General features: G+C 38.5%; 1 protein-coding gene and 1 long non-coding RNA gene across 2 annotated transcripts in view; one reads left to right on the top strand and one right to left on the bottom strand.

Annotated features, from left to right (window-relative positions):
• LOC136677036 (synaptotagmin-13-like) overlaps nucleotides 1–19,591 on the top strand; it is a 36,297-nt gene extending 16,706 nt beyond the window's left edge. Inside the window, exons 5-6 of the mRNA XM_066654390.1 lie at nucleotides 13,727–13,853; nucleotides 16,255–19,591. Coding sequence (XP_066510487.1) covers nucleotides 13,727–13,853; nucleotides 16,255–16,559 — 432 coding nt within the window. The 3' untranslated portion in view covers nucleotides 16,560–19,591. The remainder of the gene's footprint in view (nucleotides 1–13,726; nucleotides 13,854–16,254) is intronic.
• On the bottom strand, nucleotides 8,058–9,951 carry LOC136676217 (uncharacterized). Its single transcript, XR_010796260.1, has 3 exons — nucleotides 9,890–9,951; nucleotides 8,835–8,942; nucleotides 8,058–8,170 (listed from the first exon to the last, which is right to left on the bottom strand). It is a non-coding gene; the product is annotated as an uncharacterized lncRNA (long non-coding RNA).
• Nucleotides 19,592–20,920: the final 1,329 nt, after the last annotated feature.

The following is a 20,920-nucleotide window of genomic DNA, read 5'->3' as shown; positions in this document are numbered from 1 at the left end:
GCTCCAGGATCCCACTTCGGGTGACTGTCTGTGAGGAGTTTGGTGTGTTCTTCCTGTGTCTGCATGGGTTTCCTCTGGGTGCTCCAGTTTCCTCCCACAGTCCAAAAACACATTGGTCGGTGGATTGGTGACTCAAAAGTGTCCATAGGTGTGAGTGTGTGTCACCCTATGAAGGACTGGCACCTCCTGCAAAGTGTGTTCCTGCCTAGCGCTCAGTGATTCCAGGTAGGCTTCAGACCCTGAACTGGATAAGCAGTTACAGATAATGAATGAATGAATGAATGAAAGAAAGAAATGTGACATATAGTCTCACAACTATGAAAAAAAGAAAACCAAATCTAAACTGCCACCTAAACTAAACTATCAAAATTTAAATACAAAAGGGACACCTGCTTACTAATCTGAGATGTCTGTACACTGATCTCTATGTGGTATAAAATGGAGGGTGTAACTCCCTCAGAGGCTAATAAGGGCTTTAACATTTTAGAGTACAAAGATGTTTACATTATCAAATGTAAGACATTATAATAAACAGAGAAGAGTGAATGGGACCAAGGAGGTTTCTGTTTTCTCTGTCTGAGGAGTTCTGGCCCATGTTTGTTGAAGCAGTATTTTTAGCATCCCCTCACCTGAACCCCCATGGTCATGTGACTGGAGATCTGCAACCAGGGCAGGCACTAGTGGGGCGGTGGTGGGCATTTTCTCAAGCTGTCAAGGCCATGATTTTATTATTTAAAAGTTGACGCATGCTTTTGCATTCCATGTCCTATATATGGGGCACAATGACAAAAATTTAGCATTCATAAAGCAAAATGTGATTATTTATAAATTAATTTCTTCCTCATAACTGGAAACAGACCACTGTGTATATCCCACTGCAATTACTGGTATGGCACTGCTGCAAATTTATATGATTATTCCGGGTTATTCATTATAATAATAATAATAATAATACCAATAACAATAGTAAAACACTTTTGTTTCAATTTTCTCACTGAAATGCAGTGTTGATAGTGGACTAATTTATTTTCATATCTTTAGATGCATTTGGCTTTGGTAAAATGTAAAAAAAAAAAAAAATTCAAACTTTTTATGCAAATGGAAATAGTTCAGTGAAATTACCCTTTGGTACTACCAAAAGATTTAATATTGAAAGAGGATGCCCAATCTCTCCATATTTGTTTCTCCTTGCTATGCAATTAGTTTCTGTTCATTTTAATATTCAAGTCCTCACTATAGCCAATAGAGAAATAACTATCAGTCAGCTAGCTAACGACACTACACTAAATCACAGATTGATAAGGCACTTACTATCATCAATACCTTTTCCTGTGCAGCAGGCCTTAATTTGAATCTAAATAAATGCAAACTGTTAGCAATAAAAGGGATTCCACTTAAGTCAAATGTTAAATATCTAGGTATTTACATTGAAAAAGAACCAACTACTAGAGTGTATGAAAACTTTAATCCATTACTTGTCATGACAGAAAGACAACATATGCTTACAGAGAGACCTGTCATTCACAGTAACTTTACTGTCTAAGGCTGAAGGTCTCTCTAGGCTTATCTATACATCCCTAGTACTTTAGTTAAAAAAAAAAATAAAAAAAATAAGAAAAAAAAAAATATATATATATACAGGCTCAGCTTCTGCATGATGATTGGATGCTCTGTCTGAGGCTGAATCCCTTTTTGATTGACAGCGAAATGAGCGAATCAGCAATCGTTTGGTGTAGAGATCCATGGGAGCATTACATTTTCATTCTGTTCTGAGTTGAACCGGAGAATTTCTGAATCCTCTTAGCAGCATTTTCTTTGTTAAAAACGACTAGCGACAAATCGAGCTTCTATTTCTGGTGGGTTTTTTGTAGCTGCTTGTGTTTGGAGACTGACTTCTATCACTCTTTCTGACTTCTATCGCAGTTTCTGTCCAGCGGGTGCTGCTGAGCCCCTCCACCGTCACAAAGCACTCACAGGCGGACACACTTCACATGGGCCAAGGCCGTTTAAGCCTAGCTCTGCTGGCCATTGAGAGGACACTAGTCAAGTCCCTGGAAAAGACGCCTTGTTGGTACGACAGGGTCACAGATCATTTTCTTGAAAAGGAACGGAGGGTAGAATTTACGCATAAATAAACCAACACATTTTATGATGTAGGCCGAAATTGAGCTTCCCCTCCTTGAAAGACCAGCATCCGCCACTGATATATATATATGTATGTTCAATTAGATACATTTATTCATTCATTCATTCATTATCTGTAACCGCTGATCAAGTTCACCCTGGAGGGGGCAGATAAATTTATATTTAATTTTATTTAGAAAAAATGACATCACATAAAAAAATAATATAATAAATTAACTCTGCTCTGGAGGATTTAATGTATACAATATGTTTTTATAATGGTTCAAAGGAAAATAATTGTACAACCCCAATTCCAGTGAAGTTGGGGCATTGTTTAAAACTTAAAAAACAGAATACGATAATTTGCAAATCCTTTTCAAACCTATATTCAATTGAATACACTACAAAGACAAGATATTTAATGTTCAAACCAATAAACTTTTTTTTTTTTTTGCAAATATGCACTCATTTTGAATTTGAGGCCTGCAACACGTTCCAAAAGAGTTGGGACAGGGGCATGTTTACGACTGTGTTACATGACCTATCCTTTTGACAATGCTTAATAATTGTTTGGGAACTGAGGACACTAACAGTTGAAGCTTTGTAGGTGGAACTCTTTCCCATTCTTGCTTAAAGACTAAGCACCACTTAATGGACCTCCATGAATATTTCACATTATTTTAGTTACTGATATATATAAGTATGAATTAAAATGAAAATAGCAGCTTAATTTGCTTTAAAACTGACAATTTAATTAAATGGACGGAAAAACCAGAGCTCGCTATGGAAATTCTTGAACGCAACTGTAGTGTCCTTACCTGTCTTAATTTTAGCTTAGACAAGAAAGCCATCTTCACATATACAGCAGAATTAGCTAGAATTAACTATTATTACTGAATTATGCTCATTGACCCGCCGTGGGTTCTTGACTCTGAAATGGAATCTGAACTAGAAGTTATAATTCCATACAAGAAAGGTGCACACACAAACAAATAACCAAGGATTGGTTTTATCACACAACTGGTTTATTAACTGTAAAATAGAATAATGAATATTGATTAGACATTCATATAATAAAATGGATTACAGCAATATATGAGGGAACAGGGAGATTAATCCATCCATCCATCCATTATCTGTAACCGCTTATCCAATTTAGGGTCGCGGGGGGTCCAGAGCCTACCTGGAATCATTGGGCGCAAGGCGGGAATACACCCTGGAGGGGACGCCAGTCCTTCACAGGGCAACACAGACACACACACATTCACTCACACACTCATACCTACGGACACTTTTGAGTCGCCAATCCACCTGCAACGTGTGTTTTTGGACTGTGGGAGGAAACCGGAGCACCCGGAGGAAACCCACGCGGACACAGGGAGAACACACCAACTCCTCACAGACAGTCACCCAGAGTGGGAATCGAACCCACAACCTCCAGGCCCCTGGAGCTGTGTGACTGCGACACTACCTGCTGCGCCACCGTGCCGCCCCCAGGGAGATTAAAATATGAGGGAATTTCTCTATGATAATTATTGCCCTAAGTTCTATGAAAAGCTATTGTTTATCCCCGCAAACTTTCAGTACCAACCCATGAGCCATGAGAGACATGAGACCATGTGACCTTACGTATCCGGAGATGGACAGGGAGCATGTCGCTGACGGTGCCTTCCGGCACGACTTCCTGGTGAATTGCAGACGCGGGCCTTGTAGGTTGCAACCGCGGGCGTTTCTTTTCTCCCGAGGCTTTCAGACGCAGCCGTCGGAGCTGGTGGTGTTCTGAAGGTCTCTGTCGGGATTCTTCATTGTTGCTGATCTGCCGCCTTGTGAGAGAGAGACACGTCCATGCAGGTCTCTCCTGGGCAGGTTTCTCCTCATCTCAGAAGGTCATTAGGAGGGTGCGTGCGGCCGTCCTCTTCGTGGTGTTGTCGTCCTTTTGAGGGTCAGAAGTCTAAGGTTCCTTTCAGGCTCTGGGTGTGGCGTTGAAATTTCGCTAGGGTTAATCTATAGCTTTTCTTAATCTGTAGTTTCTATCTGGACCACGCTTTAAAGGCCCAAGACTGTTGAAGAGAGCCATGAGTCTGACGCCTGCAGACTCATTTCAAATACTCAGGTCATTTTACTCTTTAGCCTTGAAAAAGGCTAAAAGGGTAAACGCCCCAAGTATCTGGAGCCTTGAAGTGAAGAGTCGAAGAGCGGAGAAAAAGGGGAAGAAGCCAGAAAAGCCCATGTCATTTGGCGCCACAGGTTTTTAACCAGAGTTTAGAAAACCCGCCCCGAATACCTGATTCGTCCTCAATGAGGGCGAATTGGAGCTTTTCTTGCTCCTGATTGGCTGTTTCCTGTACCTTGGAAGTGGCATCACACAGAATTTATGACACTTGACAAGACAAAGACTTGACCATCCCTGAGTGAATACTTTGCAATATAAAAGATTGTATGTTACACAGAGTAATATCATTAAGAAAAAGACAACTAAAACAGGCGAAGTGAGTGTCCTTACCCTGTTTACCTCCATGTTACAGAGGCTCTTGAACACCTTTCGTTGGTGTCCTTACATGCCCATATTGTTGGAAAAGCGCCAGTGAAATGAGCTACAGATAACGGAGTGAGCGGATGGTACTTTCCAAAGTGCTCGTTTAAATTTGACAAATTTAGTCAATTTTCTGGATATTTGGGGATCAACAGTCCGGGGTCTCCGTTGTCGTATTTTTTGCTTCTTAATGCGCCACACATTTTTAATGGGAGACAGGTCTATACTGCAGGCAGGCCAGTCTAGTACCTTCATTTTTTTACCATAAAGCTACGCTGTTGTAACACGTGCAGAATGTGACTTGGCATTGTCTTGCTGAAATAAGCAGGGACATCCCTGAAAAAGACGTTGCTTGGATAGCAGTTACCCATGCCATGGGCACTAACACACCCCCATACCATCAGAGATGCTGGCTTTTGAACTTTGTGCTGAAAACATTGGCCTGGAGGACACCACTTCCATGATTTCCAAAAACAATTTGAAATTTGGACTCGTCAGACCCCAGGACACTTTTCCAGTTTACGTCAGTCCTTCTCAGGTGAGCTCAGGCCCAGAGAAGCCGGCGGCATTTCTGGGTGTTGTTGATATATGGCTTTCCCTTTGCATGGTAGAGTTTTAACTTGCACTTGTAGATGGAGCGACAAACTGTGTTCACTGACAATGGTTTTCTGTAGTGTTCCTGATCCCATGTGGTAATATCCGTTACAGAATGATGTCGGTTTTTAATGCAGTGCCGCCTGAGGGACTGAAGGTCATGAGCATTCAATGTTGGTTTTAAGCCTTGCCACTTACTTGCAGAGATTTCTCCAGATTCTCTGAATCTTTTGAAGATATTATGTGCTATAGATGATGAAATCCCTAAATTCTTTGCAATTGTACCTTGAGAAAGGTTGTTCTTAAACTGTTGGACGATTTGCTCACGCAGTTCTTCACAAAGTGATGAACCTCGACCCGTCCTTGCTTGAGAATGACTGACCCCTTCGAGATTTCTCCCTTTATACCCAATCATGACACTCACCTGTTTCCAATTCACCTGTTCACCTGTGGAATGTTCCAAACAGGTGTTTTTTGAGCATTCCTCATCCTCATCAGTCTTTTTTGCCCCTTTTGGAATGTGTTGCAGGCCTCAAATTCAACATCAGTGATTTGCAACAAACAATAAAGTTTATCTGTTTGAACATTAAATACTTTGTCTTTGTAGTATATTCAGTTGAATATAGGTTGAAAAGGATTTACAATCATCATATTCTGTTTTTATTTATGTTTTACACACCGTCACAACTTCTTTGGAATTTGTCCATTATCCGTAAATCTATGCTGAAATAAATACACATTGGTAACATATGCTCTTTATTTGACATAAGAGCAACTAATCAATTAAAAGCCACAAAGGTATAATTAATATAAAACATATAATTAATAAAATTGCAGTATTTTACTGGAAAACCCAATTTCCCAATATACACTGGAAATCAACATGGCTTTTAGTGTGGAACTTTCTCCTTACAAATAAGGTCCAGGAAGTTTCTTTAAAAATTTGCATAGAAGCCAGTAGTTTTGACACAAACCTGAGGATTACTCATGAACGGTTTTAAGACTCAAATTAAATCTCATTTTTAAGGGGACACCCTAAGGTAAGCACTTCTTGTGCTTTGTTGATAGGTAAGTTGCTTGTGGGCTCTACAGGTTTCAATTGCAGTTTTCTTTTTTGGCGAAGAGATCTGAAGTTTGAACTATCTTTTTCTTTTGGCTTTAATTCCTTAGTCATACAGAGTATAATGATTTATATCATAGTAATCCTGAGAGTCTGCCCGTTCGATTGATGTATAATATATACACATTGGCTCAAATATGGCGCAGTGAAAAATCTATACTCACAAATATGTTTTTCAAAACAGCTTTCCCGGCAAGGAATATTTAGACCAAAAATACTTATTTATTGAGTGGAATTATAAAATGGCTAAATCAATGAAAAGCATAGACTTTAGGCTTTAATTTGGAAACTTGCCTGTCGACTTTGGACCTGTAAAACTCATGGATATAAACAATGAGTGTTTATTTGCCTGCCAGCAGGCACTGGTGTATTAAGAGAAAAGTTGACACAAAATTTTCAAAATCCTAATCAATTATTATCATCACTGTTTTTTCTGCTAAGTCCATTTCAGGGTTGCTGGGAAAAGCTTCAGCAATAGTATGTCAGTTTTTCATTAATAATAATTAATGGGTTTACTCCAGGTGCTCCTGCTGTTTCCACCCACAGTTCAAAAACCCACGTTGGTAGGTTGATTGGCCGCTCTGAAGTGTCCATAGGTGCGAGTGTACTACAGGGAAGTCTCCGGACCCACGGAGACCCTGAACTGAAGGGGTGTAGTCTGCTTGGTCTTGCATGGTTGTTATGAGTCCATTTATATATATTAGAGGCGATTTCTTCTAAGACTGCAAGGGAAGCTTAGCTTCCCCTAAAATGTCCAAAAATAAGTGATCAAATATATTCTGTTGTGTGTACATGTCATTGAATAAATATGCACTACAACGCGCTCAACTTTTGTTCAGAATCAGCTTCTTATCACTGGTAAAGACGTGGCTTTCCTCTCAGTCATTCCCGCAGCTTCACAGTGCTTTAAACAGTGAGGACGCTGAGCGTCCACAGAGTTCAATAGCGAAGCAGGGAAGGGCAGCGAAACGAGACGAATCATTGGATAAATGCTGGGCTTTGTCCCGCCCATCGGACGCTCAGCGTCTCTGGGGGTCTACGGGGCAGTGGGCTGGCCTCGGCTGGCCCGGACGCTCAGCTTCTGCATGATGATTGGATGATCTGTCTGAGGCCCAATACCTTTTTGATTGACAGCGAAATGAGTGAATCAGCGATCCTTTGGTGTAAAGATCTGTGGGAGCACAGGCGGACACACTTCACATGGGCCAAGGCCGTTTAAGCAGCCTAGCTCTGCTGGCCATTGAGAGGACACTAGTCAAGTCCCTGGAAAAGACGCCTTGTTGGTACGACAGGGTCACAGATCATTTTCTTGAAAAGGAACGGAGGGTAGAATTTACGTATAAATAAACCGACACATTTATGATGTAGGCCGAAATTGAGCTTCCCCTCCTTGAAAGACCAGCATCCGCCACTGATATATATGTGTGTGTGTGTGTGTTTGAACTCCTGTTATTTATTTCACTTTTCCAAGTCTCTTCAGAAATACCTCTTTTTAATGATTTTAATTAATAACCTGCACAGACTGGAATTCAAACAGATGAAGTGTAGTCTCATGCTTTTTTTGCACTGCACAGATACAGATATAGGATCAAGAAAACAGTGAGTATTGATGTCAATTTTTTGATTTTCTACATGAAGAGACTAGATTCCTTAGCAATGTTTGCAGTTGGCTTTAGATGAATATGCCTCAGTATGAGGTTCATCGTGTTCACACACACATACATATGCCTCAATGCTTCTGTCTGATCTTCTGGTGGGCCAAGAGACCTCTATCTGCGTCATCACTGGTCCCAGAGGAGCTGCAATATGCACAGAAAGAGAGAGACAGAGGGAGAGAAGTATGCCAGTATTTTGTAACAACTGCAGTATTTCAAACCCAGCCCTAAATATGAATTCAATTATTACATATAGTGTTATTTTGCTGCATACATTTTATTATATAATATGCACTCTAATTATTGAATTTTGTTGGATTTTGAGAGTTCATAGTCTCATAATTCAATAAGGTTTTGGATAAAACTTGGCATGTGTTCTGTGTATGTGATCTACATTATCATACAAAACTCAACTAGACCTTGTGCAATGTGAAATAGGCAGTGAAATGACACTATAGTGACTGAAATTGCAATTAATTCTTATTTAGAGCCTTGTTTGTATCCTACTGAGGACTTCTGGAATATCTTGAGTGATAAAGTTATGGCTAAGCAACTAAAACTGAGACAAATTCAGGCAAGAGAAATGTGAGAAATTGGTGATGTTCTGTGGAAAAGTTATTTTATGATCTGTAATGCAAGTGGGGCTGCAAGCTAGCTCAACAGCTTGTGTTACTCTCAAACAACTTCAGGATCCTGGGGTTGTAGACTCAAACACACCCTCAGGTCACTGTCTGTTAGGAGTTTGGTGTGTATTTTTTGGTTTTCCTCTTGGTGCCCCAGTTTCCTCCCATTGTCAAAAAACACATACTGGTAGGTGGATTGGTTATTCAAGTGTCCAGAGTCCAGAGTGTGTTCCTGTGCCCAGTAATTCTGGGTAGGCTGTGGACCCAAACTGACCTTTGGCCTGAAGCAGTTGCTGAAAATAAATGAGTGGATAATAAAACGTTACACTTATATAGTGCCTTCCATATACCCATGAATGATTTACAGTTGAGAAGGATTAAAAATGCCAGGAACTATTAGCAAATATTGTTTGCAGTGACTTGGTTAAATAAAACAAAAAATACAGAAAAGTGAGGAAAGTGTGTGTGTGTGTGTGTGAGAGAGAGAGAGAGAGAGAGAGAGAGAGAGAGAGAGAGAGTGAGAGAGAAAGAGAAGTGAGTAGGATGAAGGCTGAGTACACTCAAAGGGATTTCAAGTTGTTGGTTGTGTGCGAGTGTGTGTTTGCGTGTGACGACATGTATGACGCAGTTCACACTGGGCTCTATGAGAAGCTGCTCTAAAAGATTAATATGTTCATACAGAAAGATGCTTTTATTCACTCTCTCTAACACAATTCAACAGATGGGAAATTGGAGGAAAGAGTCATATATGGGTAGACGCTCACACACACACACACAAGGTTGTACAGTAATATTGAGCTGGCTATTTTTCAACCCATGGTGTGATATGATTCACATCCTCACTGTCAACAATATCACCAGGAGGTGGTTTATGAACATACAAAAATAGTCCTTGAGAGACATAATCAGAGAAAGACAGATAAATAAAACAAATTGATTACTGAAAAGCATTCGTCATTTTTATTTTGACGTTTATATGGTAAAGAAGAGGAGCCTCAAGCTGTCACCATTATAGCTATACATCCTGTAAATCTGTAAAACAGGATTAGTCCAGGGTGATTGTTAATGTGGTAACATTATCGGGTTTATGCTAATGTGACCTCATCAGTATGAATATGATTTATGCTAATTTGTCAGGACCATTAGCATTTGCATTATGCTGCTGCTTACCACAAATCATCATACACAGCTCCAATGCACCCAAAGCTTGGAAATGTCAATGCAGAGTCAGGACACTTACATGACAAGGAAATTTGACTCCAGGAAGTGTATCCATTGCTAATGCAGTGCCACATTCGTGCTTTTTGGAACACAGCCCTTATCCGGACTGCACATTATAAGGAAAGATTACTGAAGTGGTTAATTGCTTTCAGGTGCATTGACAACAAATGCGCTCTGCATCATTGCACAGACATCCAAAACCACTTGTTTTCTTCTTCTCTTCTTTTTCTTATCGTAATGTTCTTGTTGTATGTAATGTTTCTTTTGTAATCTGCCCAGTTTGGTGCTAAGTGCATGTGCATGTGTGTGTGTGTGTGTATATTTATATATATTCATTAAATTAATATAAATTCATTAAATTTTTAACTTGTCTTTTATCTCTACGGATCTTGAGAATGTTGTTGCTTTCTGAATGCCAATAACTTTTTGAGACATTTCAATTCACATTTTTGCCCCATCATAGCACTGAGACAGCTCTTGTCTGTTAGGGCTGTCCCGAATAACATTTTTTTTCAGGTTGCACAATTCTACGAATATTCTTTGAATGTGGTGGGGGCGTTTGTCGGTCAGAAACTCTGCATCCGACGCATGCTTTGAAATCCAGGGTCTGTGCTGTAGCTCTCTAAAGGCCTCTGCATACTTTTTGCGGAGACTAAAAGCTTTTCATTGGTCAGTACAAAAAAGGCGTGTCAGAACAAAAAAAAAATGGACGACTTCGAGGAGCACCGTTGTCCCTACCCGATTTGCGCTGCAGCCTGATTGGCACAGCGCATGCACAGAACAACATGCTTGTGTACACTACAGATAGCAGTTTACGAATTTCTTCGAGTATAATTGTAAAGACACACTGCCCTCTTTAGTTGAATGTCACGTGTGTCCCACATCTTTATTCGTCATGTTTTGTTTAAACAGAAGACTACCTCAGCACAAATATCGTCAGTCGTAAATAAATACACTTTGCAGGTTCCCCAGTAGTTTAAAACTAAACCGCAGAAAGTAAACGCATAGCTTAGGAAGGCTCACCCAGTTCAAACTTCAACCCAGTTCACATACTTTGTATTGAGGAACAGCCTATCACTGGAGAACAGAATGCTGTTTACGTTACCATGGCAATACACAGATTCGAGACAGTTGCTGGGTTTTTATTCTGAACTGCAGCTGTCATTTTACACAAGATAACATTACACACTAAAATGGCACAGGTGGGTAGAATTGGCATTATACAGCCGTTTTACAGTCATGTATTAATTTATGGATGTCTTTTGTCTTTTATGTGTCGGTGGTGTGGTTAAGAGAGCAGTACAGGTCATATTTGAGAAGAGATTAACATATTTTTTTCTTTATTTAAACTTTGCTGAACCTTTCACATAACACCCAAGTTTAGCATTATATAAAATAACACAAAATTTCAAAATGGGTTCCCAGGGGCTTTAAAGTCAAGTTCGCTAATGAAATGAGTCCATCATAATAACATTAATGGCAATGCTAGTCCTTGGCACACAGCATACAGCTTGGAAATTAACTGCACAACATACTGCCAGCTGTCAGTTCTCTAACAGTCTCCCAGAGTAACTTTGGTTGAAACTTTCGATGTCAGAGAAAACTGCAGCCTTGTGCAAAGATCTGGATGAAAATATGCCTTGTACTTTCACTGACACATTGAGAGAGATTTTTTTTCCTGTGATTGTTACTTTGTTGGTCTCGTGGAGATTATGCAGTGCTCCATCGACTTTTATATTGCTGATGTATGAGACCTTTTTCATTTGTGCTCTGGCTCTGGCTGTAAAGTGAAGTCTAAAATACTTCTTTGTCAGTTATTAGTTTAACATTAATTAAACATTATATTATTCATGAATTCAATTATGAATTTTTATTCAGAATAGTTTAAAAGCACTTAGAATAGTACATGTAGTGTATCTGTCCTTTATTGTGTTATCACAGAGCAAAGAGAAAAAAAAAAAAAAAGCAAGCAGTGTGGGGGGTTGGGGGGTGGGTAGATTCATAGGTTCCCATCAATGTCAAGAGCAAATCTACGTTGTTTAATGAGGCTGAATACAGGAAGAGTCCTGGGGGAGCAGAGCGTTGTCTTTATCGATAGCCATATTAATCCAAAAATACGAATACCCAAATCTCAAAATTAAAATCCCAATACCTACCCAATGAACGAATATCAGAATAGCCAAATATTTGGGGTCAGCCCTATTGTTTGTATACTTAATCATCTCTTTCTTTCCTCTGACTCTGGGTTGGCTTCTAATTTACTTCTGCTCCACTTCACTGCAGCATTCTACTCTGTCAATCATCATAATAATCTCACGATTTTCCATTATCTGCCTTACTGGTAACAAACAATTTATTTTGTGAGGTATAAGTCTGCTACTGTTTCTCAGGATGTTCCCCAAGACTGTATTCCTGCCCAGTATCATAATTTTATATCATCTTGCCCCTCGAAGACATTATTCATTGTCATGATCTTAAATTTCATTGCTATGCTAATGACACTCAAATATGCCCTAACATTAAACCCACCAAATCATTCTCATCATGAAACAATTACTTCTTGTATTCAGGAGCTAAAATACTGGTTAAGATATCATAAGAAAACTGAACTTATGATTGTTGAGACCAAATCACTCACCTGTGCATATTCAAATCCCATACTTGCTGTTGATGACATTCCCATTAATCCTTTCATCACTGCACAAAACCTTGTTGTCCTCTTTGACGTCCGTCTTACCTTTGAAACACATCAAGTCTTACTGGTAATAAAATGTCTCTATTATAAAATTCTGCTTTCAAAGCCATATCTTGCCTTGTCTTGCTACTTATTTGTCGATAGTACTCCATCCGTCCATATGTCCCAACTCGCGAATTAAGGTCCTCTGATTCAGGTTATCTAGCTGTCCCCAGGTTCAGGCTGTCTACTTATCTCTGGAAGTATTTACCTTCACCTATTCTTTCTTGTACTTCTCTTTCTACCTTTTTTCTACTGTCATTTCTCAGAATACTTCCAGTGACATTGTACCTTATCCTATTATAATTGCAGATTTTAAAATTGTGTTGATTTCATACATCACATTTCAGCTCCAGGACTAATAATTTGTTTTTATATTTTACACAACTCTATAATGAATGATAACAAATATTCATCTCTCCTTCTGTAGTAGATAAGTTATTGTACCTTTAAGGAAAACAACAGGACTTATTGAAGTCACTGTTGTACCTTTAAAGGTACATTTGTCCTGTTTGAACCTTTAGGGAATTGTTTTTTGAAATGTCCCTCTAAAATCCCAAGAAATGCCTCCACATTAATGGCACCTTTACATATTTGCAGCTTACATATGTCCTGGGCAGTGATGCATCCCCTAACCATGGCAGTTGTTGGAATGACAACAGACTGGATGATCCTTTTTCATTCTTGGCACAGAGAATGTGTGGACTCAGGCCACAGCCCACAACATCTTTCAGACTATCTAAAATGAGCTGGATCACAGAGAACTCTGTGGCATTTCTGCATAGATAATGTATGACTTTCATAATAGGTTGCATTTCTTGATGTAGTAAAATTTCAAAATGGTGTAACTGAATTTTCTATAAACTTAGGATGGTTAGTAAAAACACTGTGAACATTTACTTTGTAATTTTGTCAGTTATGTAAGGTTCAAATCAAACAGCACAATTTATTAAAAATACCAACTTGTCTGGATACAGGTTTACATAAACACATTCTGCACAATGTATGTAGTAATTATGTTGCGCCTGCTGCTTTAATTACAATTATTCTCCTCCTAATTTGTCTATTTTTTGTATTCTGCAGTGTCCAGAATTTATTTGCAATATCCTGTCTTTTTCCTAGCTGGATGTGACATCTTCAGCAGGGGAGCTTTTGCTGTCATTGAGTTACCTACCAGCAGCTAACAGACTTGGAGTTGTGGTGATGAAGGCAAGAGGACTACAGTCTGACAAACTCAAAGACAATATAGGTAATCTATTACTATACAAAACAATTTCAAATCTTGATAAACAAAGTTCAAGGTCTGTGGATATCTGAACAGAAGTGTATTTAAAAGTAGTAACAGTTTATTCTCTGAAGAAATTCCTTTACAAGGTGTAATGTTTTTATGAGGATTTGAAAGCATACCACTCCAGTGAAATATTGCTTAGTATTTCTCTTACTCTAAATTATTTACTTGAAGTCATATCTTTTTTAAATGCTTCTCAGAATTAATGGGCTGTATAGTAAACACAAACCAATTGCTTTTTATTTGTATTGCCCTCAGGACTGAAGACGTGCTGAGCTAAAGACTCAATTGACTTAAATAAAACATGATTCCACTTGTATCTTACAACCATGTCTATCTAACTGCAAATGGAGTAAGACATTTTATGCAGAAAAACATATTTTAAGAAGCAAAAACATCTAGATATAGGTTAAATAATTGTATAAAAATTAATGAATTAACTGTTTGTTGTGAACAATCACGATTAATCATATTGCCATTTCTTAAGTCCGAAGCTTTTAATAATGGATATTTAAAGGTTAAAAAAGTATCAATAAAAGATCAACACAATGAAATTCTATTTATTTTAGTAGTGTTTAGCAATAAAAAAATTTAATCATAATAAAGGTAAAATGCTAGTACTTTTATTTTGGGGAGGGAGATACATATGAAAAAATGTCTAAGGGAAAATTTATTTTACTTAATTATTATATCTCTGTGGTGATTTTTGAATTAGACTCTTTTTTGTCAGGGAGAGGTTTAGCTTCAAACACAGATGTTTTAATATATAAAATTAATATGAATATGAATGCTACATAGCAGCTTTTGGGTGAGACTGGGCGTAATTATGGTATTTCAACATTAATAAAGTGTAGTCTACCTTCTTAACTCAACTTAATTAGAGATGCTGGATTTATATGGCTAAATAAAATATTACTAGACTTGTTAAATAATTCATTATGGGAGGAAATTTTGGCCAAATTTGGTAAAATTATAAATTACAGGTGCATCTAAAAAAAGTAGAATATCATGAAAATGTTCATTTATTTCAACACAAAAATATTACATATATTATATTACATAGATTCATCACAAACAGAGTCATTAATAATTTGGAGGAGATTCACAAGGAGTGCACTGCTGCTGGGGTCAGTGCTTCAAAAGCCACCGCACACAGACGTATCCATGAAATGGGCTACCACTGTCACATTCCTTGAGTCAAGCCACTCATGACCCAGAGAAAACACCAGAAGCGTCTTACCTGGGCCAAGGAGAAAAAGGACAGGACTGTTGCTCAGTGTCCAAAGTCTTGTTTTCTGATGACAGTAAAATTTGCATTTCATTTGGAAATCAAGGTCCCAGAGTCTGGAAGAAGAGTGGAGAGGCACACAATCCAAGCTGCTTAAGTCTAGTGTGAAGTTTCCACAATCAGTGATGGTTTGGGGAGTCATGTCATCTGCTGGTATTGGTCCACTGTGTTATATCAAGTCCAGAGTCAGCGCAGCCGTCTACCAGGAACTTTTAGAGCACTTCATGCCTCCCTCTGCTGACAAGCTTCATGGAGATGTGGATTTCATTTTCCAGCTGGACTTGGCACCTGTCCACACTGCCAAAAATACCAATATCTGGTTTAATAACAACACTATGCTTGATTGGCCAGCAAACTTGTCTGACCTAAAACCTATAGAGAGTCTATAGGGCATTGTCAAGAGGAAGATGAGAGACTTCAGACCCAACAATGCAGACAAGCTGAAGACTGCTATCAAAGCAACCTGGGCTTCCATAACACCTCAGCAGTGCCACAGGCTGATCGGCTCCATGCCATGCAGCATTGATTCAGTAATTCATGCAAAAGGAGCCCCGACCAAGTACTGAGTGCATATACTGTAAATACTTTGAGTAGGCTGATATTTTTCAAATTGGTCTTTTATAATATTCCAATTTTCCAAGATAATGACTTTTGGGTTTTTATTGGCTGTAAGTCATAATCATCAACATTAAAAGAAATAAACGCTTGAAATAGATCCCTCTGTTTGTAATGCATCTATATGAGTTTAACTTTTTGAATTAAATTACTGAAATAAATGATTTTTTTGATGATACTGTAATTTATTGAGATGTACCTGTAATGAATAATTTTACCAAATTTGGACATAATTTCCTCCCATAATTAATTATTTTACAGAGTTTAGTGATATTTTACTTAGCAATATAAACACAGCATCTCTAATTAAGTTGAATTCAGAAGGTACCTGTATTGTTACAATTCTTGCATGCATTAATGCGTTAATATTGACTGTACAAATAAATACTAGATGTAGTATGACTTGACTTCACAAGATGTCATTTTTTGCAGTGTATAATGTAGTTTCACCTCTCTTAGATCTCTCTGTCAAGCTGACGCTGAAGCACCAGAGCACCAAGCTGAAAAAGAAGCAGACACGGCGTGTCAAGCACAAGATTAACCCGGTGTGGAATGAGATGATGATGCTGGAGCTCCCTAGAGAGCTGCTGACCAAGTCCAGCCTGGACCTAGAAGTGCTAAACCAAGCTAGCCCCGGCACTTTGCTCCCTCTTGGCCACTGTCTGTTGGGGCTCCATGCCTCCGGCACTGGCCTCCAGCATTGGCAACAGATGCTGGATAACCCACGCAAGCAGATTGCAATGTGGCATCCTTTATATGCTTGAGAAAATTCATGCTTTAAAACACCACTAGAACCAATGTATGCCAACTGTATGTGATGTATATTTCAATGTTTTGGACCAGTTTTACAACACTGCTCTATTCCTGCATAACAATCTTTGTCATTACAATGTTTTCAGGGCTTATGTGGTCTATCGTTGGTTACTAAATGAGTGTCCAACTATTCTAGATTGAGCCAGTAAATAGCAACTGGTCAAACTTGATGAGAAGACTGTGAAAATATTTGAGATTAGACATTTATTACAAAAGTCGCATCCAAATATGCTAGCTCAAGAAACCTTGAAGTGAAAGTGTTGTTTAATTTTGGTGCAGATTATTACTTAGTGATTAGAGCACTTTGGTATAAAATTGTACCATATTTAACTTGAGTGTTTTGAATGTGTCCAAGAACTAAGTCATTGGGCTTGTTTGGCAATGATTGATTAAAACAATTGGATTTGTAAAGGAATACTCCATCTTCCACATCTGCTTAATGGTTTCCATGGTAGGTGCATTTTCGAGTCAGTGGATTAGAAATGGCAGGCTGTGATTGGATGCCTGTGATCGTACATCCAATGATTTGGTACTGAATATTAGGAAAGACATGAGGACATATCAGTCCATCTATCAGAGACTTACTACAGATGTGAGGTGTAGAAATGTCTGCTGTATTTGATTTCTTACCCAAAACAAATACTCATCTATAAATTTCAATTCAAAAAACAAAGTCAGTAATGTGTGTGAAATGCTAAAATAAAATAAACAACATTTATAAAAATATTAAATAATTTATCTAGTCTGTAATTACAAACGTGAAGACTACGTGTTAAATGTGCTAAACATTTGTTTCATATTTACCACTGTGACACATCAATTTTCCTTTTAACTATGCTTAAAATTAGGTTTGAGGACTTATGACACCCACTCATCCAGACATTTTTAGGTGCTGAGGAATTTGTTTTCCTATTTTGTACTTCATAATGCACCACATATTTTTGGTGGGAGACACCACAGGCAGCAGGCAGGCAAATGTTAATAGATATTTCAGCATTAAGGATGCCTCCAGAAATGTCAGTTAATAATATAACACCAGATTATACTATATACATTTTTTTGCATTTCAAATAAATGTCCCAACTTAGGTGGAATTGATTTGTATACTGAATCGTCATATCAGACTTAATAAAATCTGCTCACTACAAACAATATTAGAATATATCTGTCTATAAAATTCTCATCAAATATTGTTATTCTGAATGTGAGCACAGTGTCTTATCTATGCACATCAGCAACAAACATAACTGATATAGAGACATTAAAGTGAGAAATTGGTTGTGAATGAAATACTGCAGTTGGATTCAGTGGTATTCTTCATCAGGTAAATAACATGCCCACCAGATAAACCAATAATAAAGGCATCCTATATTTCTGGATTTAGGTTTCCTCTGGGGGCTAAAAAACATTTATGGAGCACATCCAAAAGGGCTCAGGACACCTCAGCCCTCCACTTCCCTGATGTATTAATTACTGGACAGCTCAGAACATTGGACCAAACACGAGGCTACATTTATTCTTGATAATTGTTGGATTCTTTAAAAATTAAACAAGTTGAGAAATTAGCCTCTCAAAAAAGGCAGCTTTACTTTCACTAGTATATTACTGTTGCCTCATCACCTCATAACTCAAAATTCTGGTATTGTTACAAATTTTGAAAATACCAACTCTATTTGCATTTTATAAAGAACATTGTTTTAACTAGCATATTAGTTAAAACGAACACAACTAGCATAGGATATTCACTGCAGAATTGGCCTGGGCAGTTATCGCCTATTCACAATGATTGATAAGTGACATAATTATGATTTCTTTTAGGTTATAATTGCTTTATTGGGAAAAATAGCGACAAGAATTTTAAGCATTTTCTGTACATTTTAAGTGTTCCAATGGTTTTGTTAATTTGAAGAATGATGAAACAAAATATTATCCCATGTGTACAGCAGAAAACTAGCTTTCCTCTGTGATGATGAAAAATACATGTTTCTTTTAAAATGAATAAAAATTAACATTAATATGTAAAGCACATGGACATGGATTTGGAACTCATTCATTCATGCATGGTTAGCAGTGAAATTTCTACACAAGGAGGAGCTATTAGCTTAACATTTAACAAGAAAAACTGCCATGAATCCATGTTTAAACACCACAAGAGAGTCCACTGTTCAGACAAGGAGTGGTAGTTCGATCCACAATCTGGGCGCCAGGACTGAGAAGAGTCTTGACGTTAGCCCTCCATGTAACTATAAGGATGGCGGGTCAAGTCGAGCTGTTATTGAAGCTCAAAGGGCTCAGTGTGCAGTCCGAAACTTGACCATTCCCATAAGTTAGGGAGGGGCAGGTCCGTTCTTGGCTTTGTAGGCAAGCATGAGACCTGATGCGGGCAGCTTTGGGAAGCCAATGTAGAGAGCTCAGCAGTGGAGTGATGCGGATGAACTTTTTTTGATTGAAGACAAACTGTGCAGCTGTATTCTGAATCAGTTGGAAAGGCCTGATGGCCATTTGATCAATGTTTGATCAAGGCAGCAACAGAGGTGCAACAAAAAATATATATCTGGCTTGTGTAGGAAAAATTGGACTTCTCTTGAAAGTTGATGAAAAATGGAAAATCTTTATTACGACAAGCAGTAGCAAGATACAATGATGTACCATGGATTCAGCTGAGCTGGACTGAATATTGAGTAATAAAAAAACACATCATATATAGATTGAAAATACTGCCTTCCCATAAGGTTCTCCTGAAGGATAAGATGTCAGTTGTGTCTGAATACAGTCCATGTGCAAAGACCACTCTAGTTCTTCAGTGAACTCAGTGGAATTTGAGTTGAGTCTCTTTCATGTGTAGACTAGTTCCCTTTGCCTGTGATGGTTGTTGATTACTCAACAATAAAATTCCCTTCATTTTGATTATGTCTTCTGGTCCCACCGTGACAGCTGTTGTAGCCCTTCCTGCTTTGTCTGTTCATATGCTAAATAAATAAATTGTCACCCTTTCTCTGGGAAGCTACACTGGTTTGAAACTTTTATTATGATAATATTACTTTTGACTGCAGTGAGGTAAGCCAATCACAATTGGGTCCATGCTGTATTTTCCTACATTTGTGTGCTCTGGAATCAAGCATGCAGAAATTAGTCTATTGAACAGATGATGCATAAGCTAATGCTTTCTGAAAGATTAAGGACATTAAAATATGAAAATATAGCATATATGGGCAGCTAGTGTTTCCTCCAAGCTTATTTGTCCTGGAGGAATCATGTATTACTCACTCTCTTTTTTTCATATTTGAGTGAGTTGAATGACGCACACCTTATTCATCATGTAATCTGAGCCTAGTTCATGACTTCGCTTCAGTGTATGAAATCAATCTCCTACCTCCCAGTGCCTCATTTACATATCATTTTATGTAACAATTACACACAATTTTTTTACAAGAAAATTGTGATTGTATATTTTGAATATTTTCCTATAATAATATATTTAAGAGTAACAAATGGCATTTACAACATTAGCTGTGTTTAGTGTTTTGTTTTTTGTGTTTATGCTGTTGTTTTAGTTTAATATGTCTTACAATGGACCAAGAGTGAAAATGAAGGAAGAGAAATGAAGAGTGAAATGAATGTAAATAATTAGTAATCCTTCCCCCTAGTTATCTGTCTTCGTTTGGTTCCTGTTTGTGCTTCTGTGATCTACGCGTGTTTATTTACAGAATGTTATTTATTTATTTATTTATTTTTTTGTTATTTGTATTATTAAAGTATTTCTTGCATGTACATCTGCCTCCTCGTCTCCCTACAACCGTGACAGAAGACCAGACGTAGTGAGAAATCCATGGGCTGGCTGTGACATTTGACAGATTCTGTTCCACACTGGGCCTGGTCCACTCGTCAAGTATGTGCAGGATGTACAAGCACTCTCTGCACCACGACGCCATAGGAGCTGACGAGGGCAACGTGCTGGAGACTCTTCAAGTCCGGGGTTGAGGGTTGGTGATGTTAGCCTCACACATCAGGGCAGAAGAGTTGAGGCTAACAGGTGCGCACTTCATGAGGATCCTTGTGATTTCCTCATGACTGCGCCCATTGGACCTTCTGAACCCTGAACACTTCTAGCACCTGCCCATTGAGGAACCCCAGGATCTGCCCTTTGACTAGTCCCAGCACCTGTCCCTGCCTCCGTGGACATCATTGCAGGGACGACTGCCTCTGTGGATGTCATTGCATGACTGCTTGCTGTTCCTGTTCCAGTGATTGCAGAACCTCCCTCCGCTCCTGCTCCAGTAAATGCAACACTTCCAGCCGCTCCTGCTCCAGT

This window comes from Hoplias malabaricus, chromosome X2 (genome assembly GCF_029633855.1).
Source record: "Hoplias malabaricus isolate fHopMal1 chromosome X2, fHopMal1.hap1, whole genome shotgun sequence".
NCBI lineage: Eukaryota > Metazoa > Chordata > Actinopteri > Characiformes > Erythrinidae > Hoplias > Hoplias malabaricus.
This window is presented reverse-complemented; position numbering and strand designations above follow the sequence as displayed.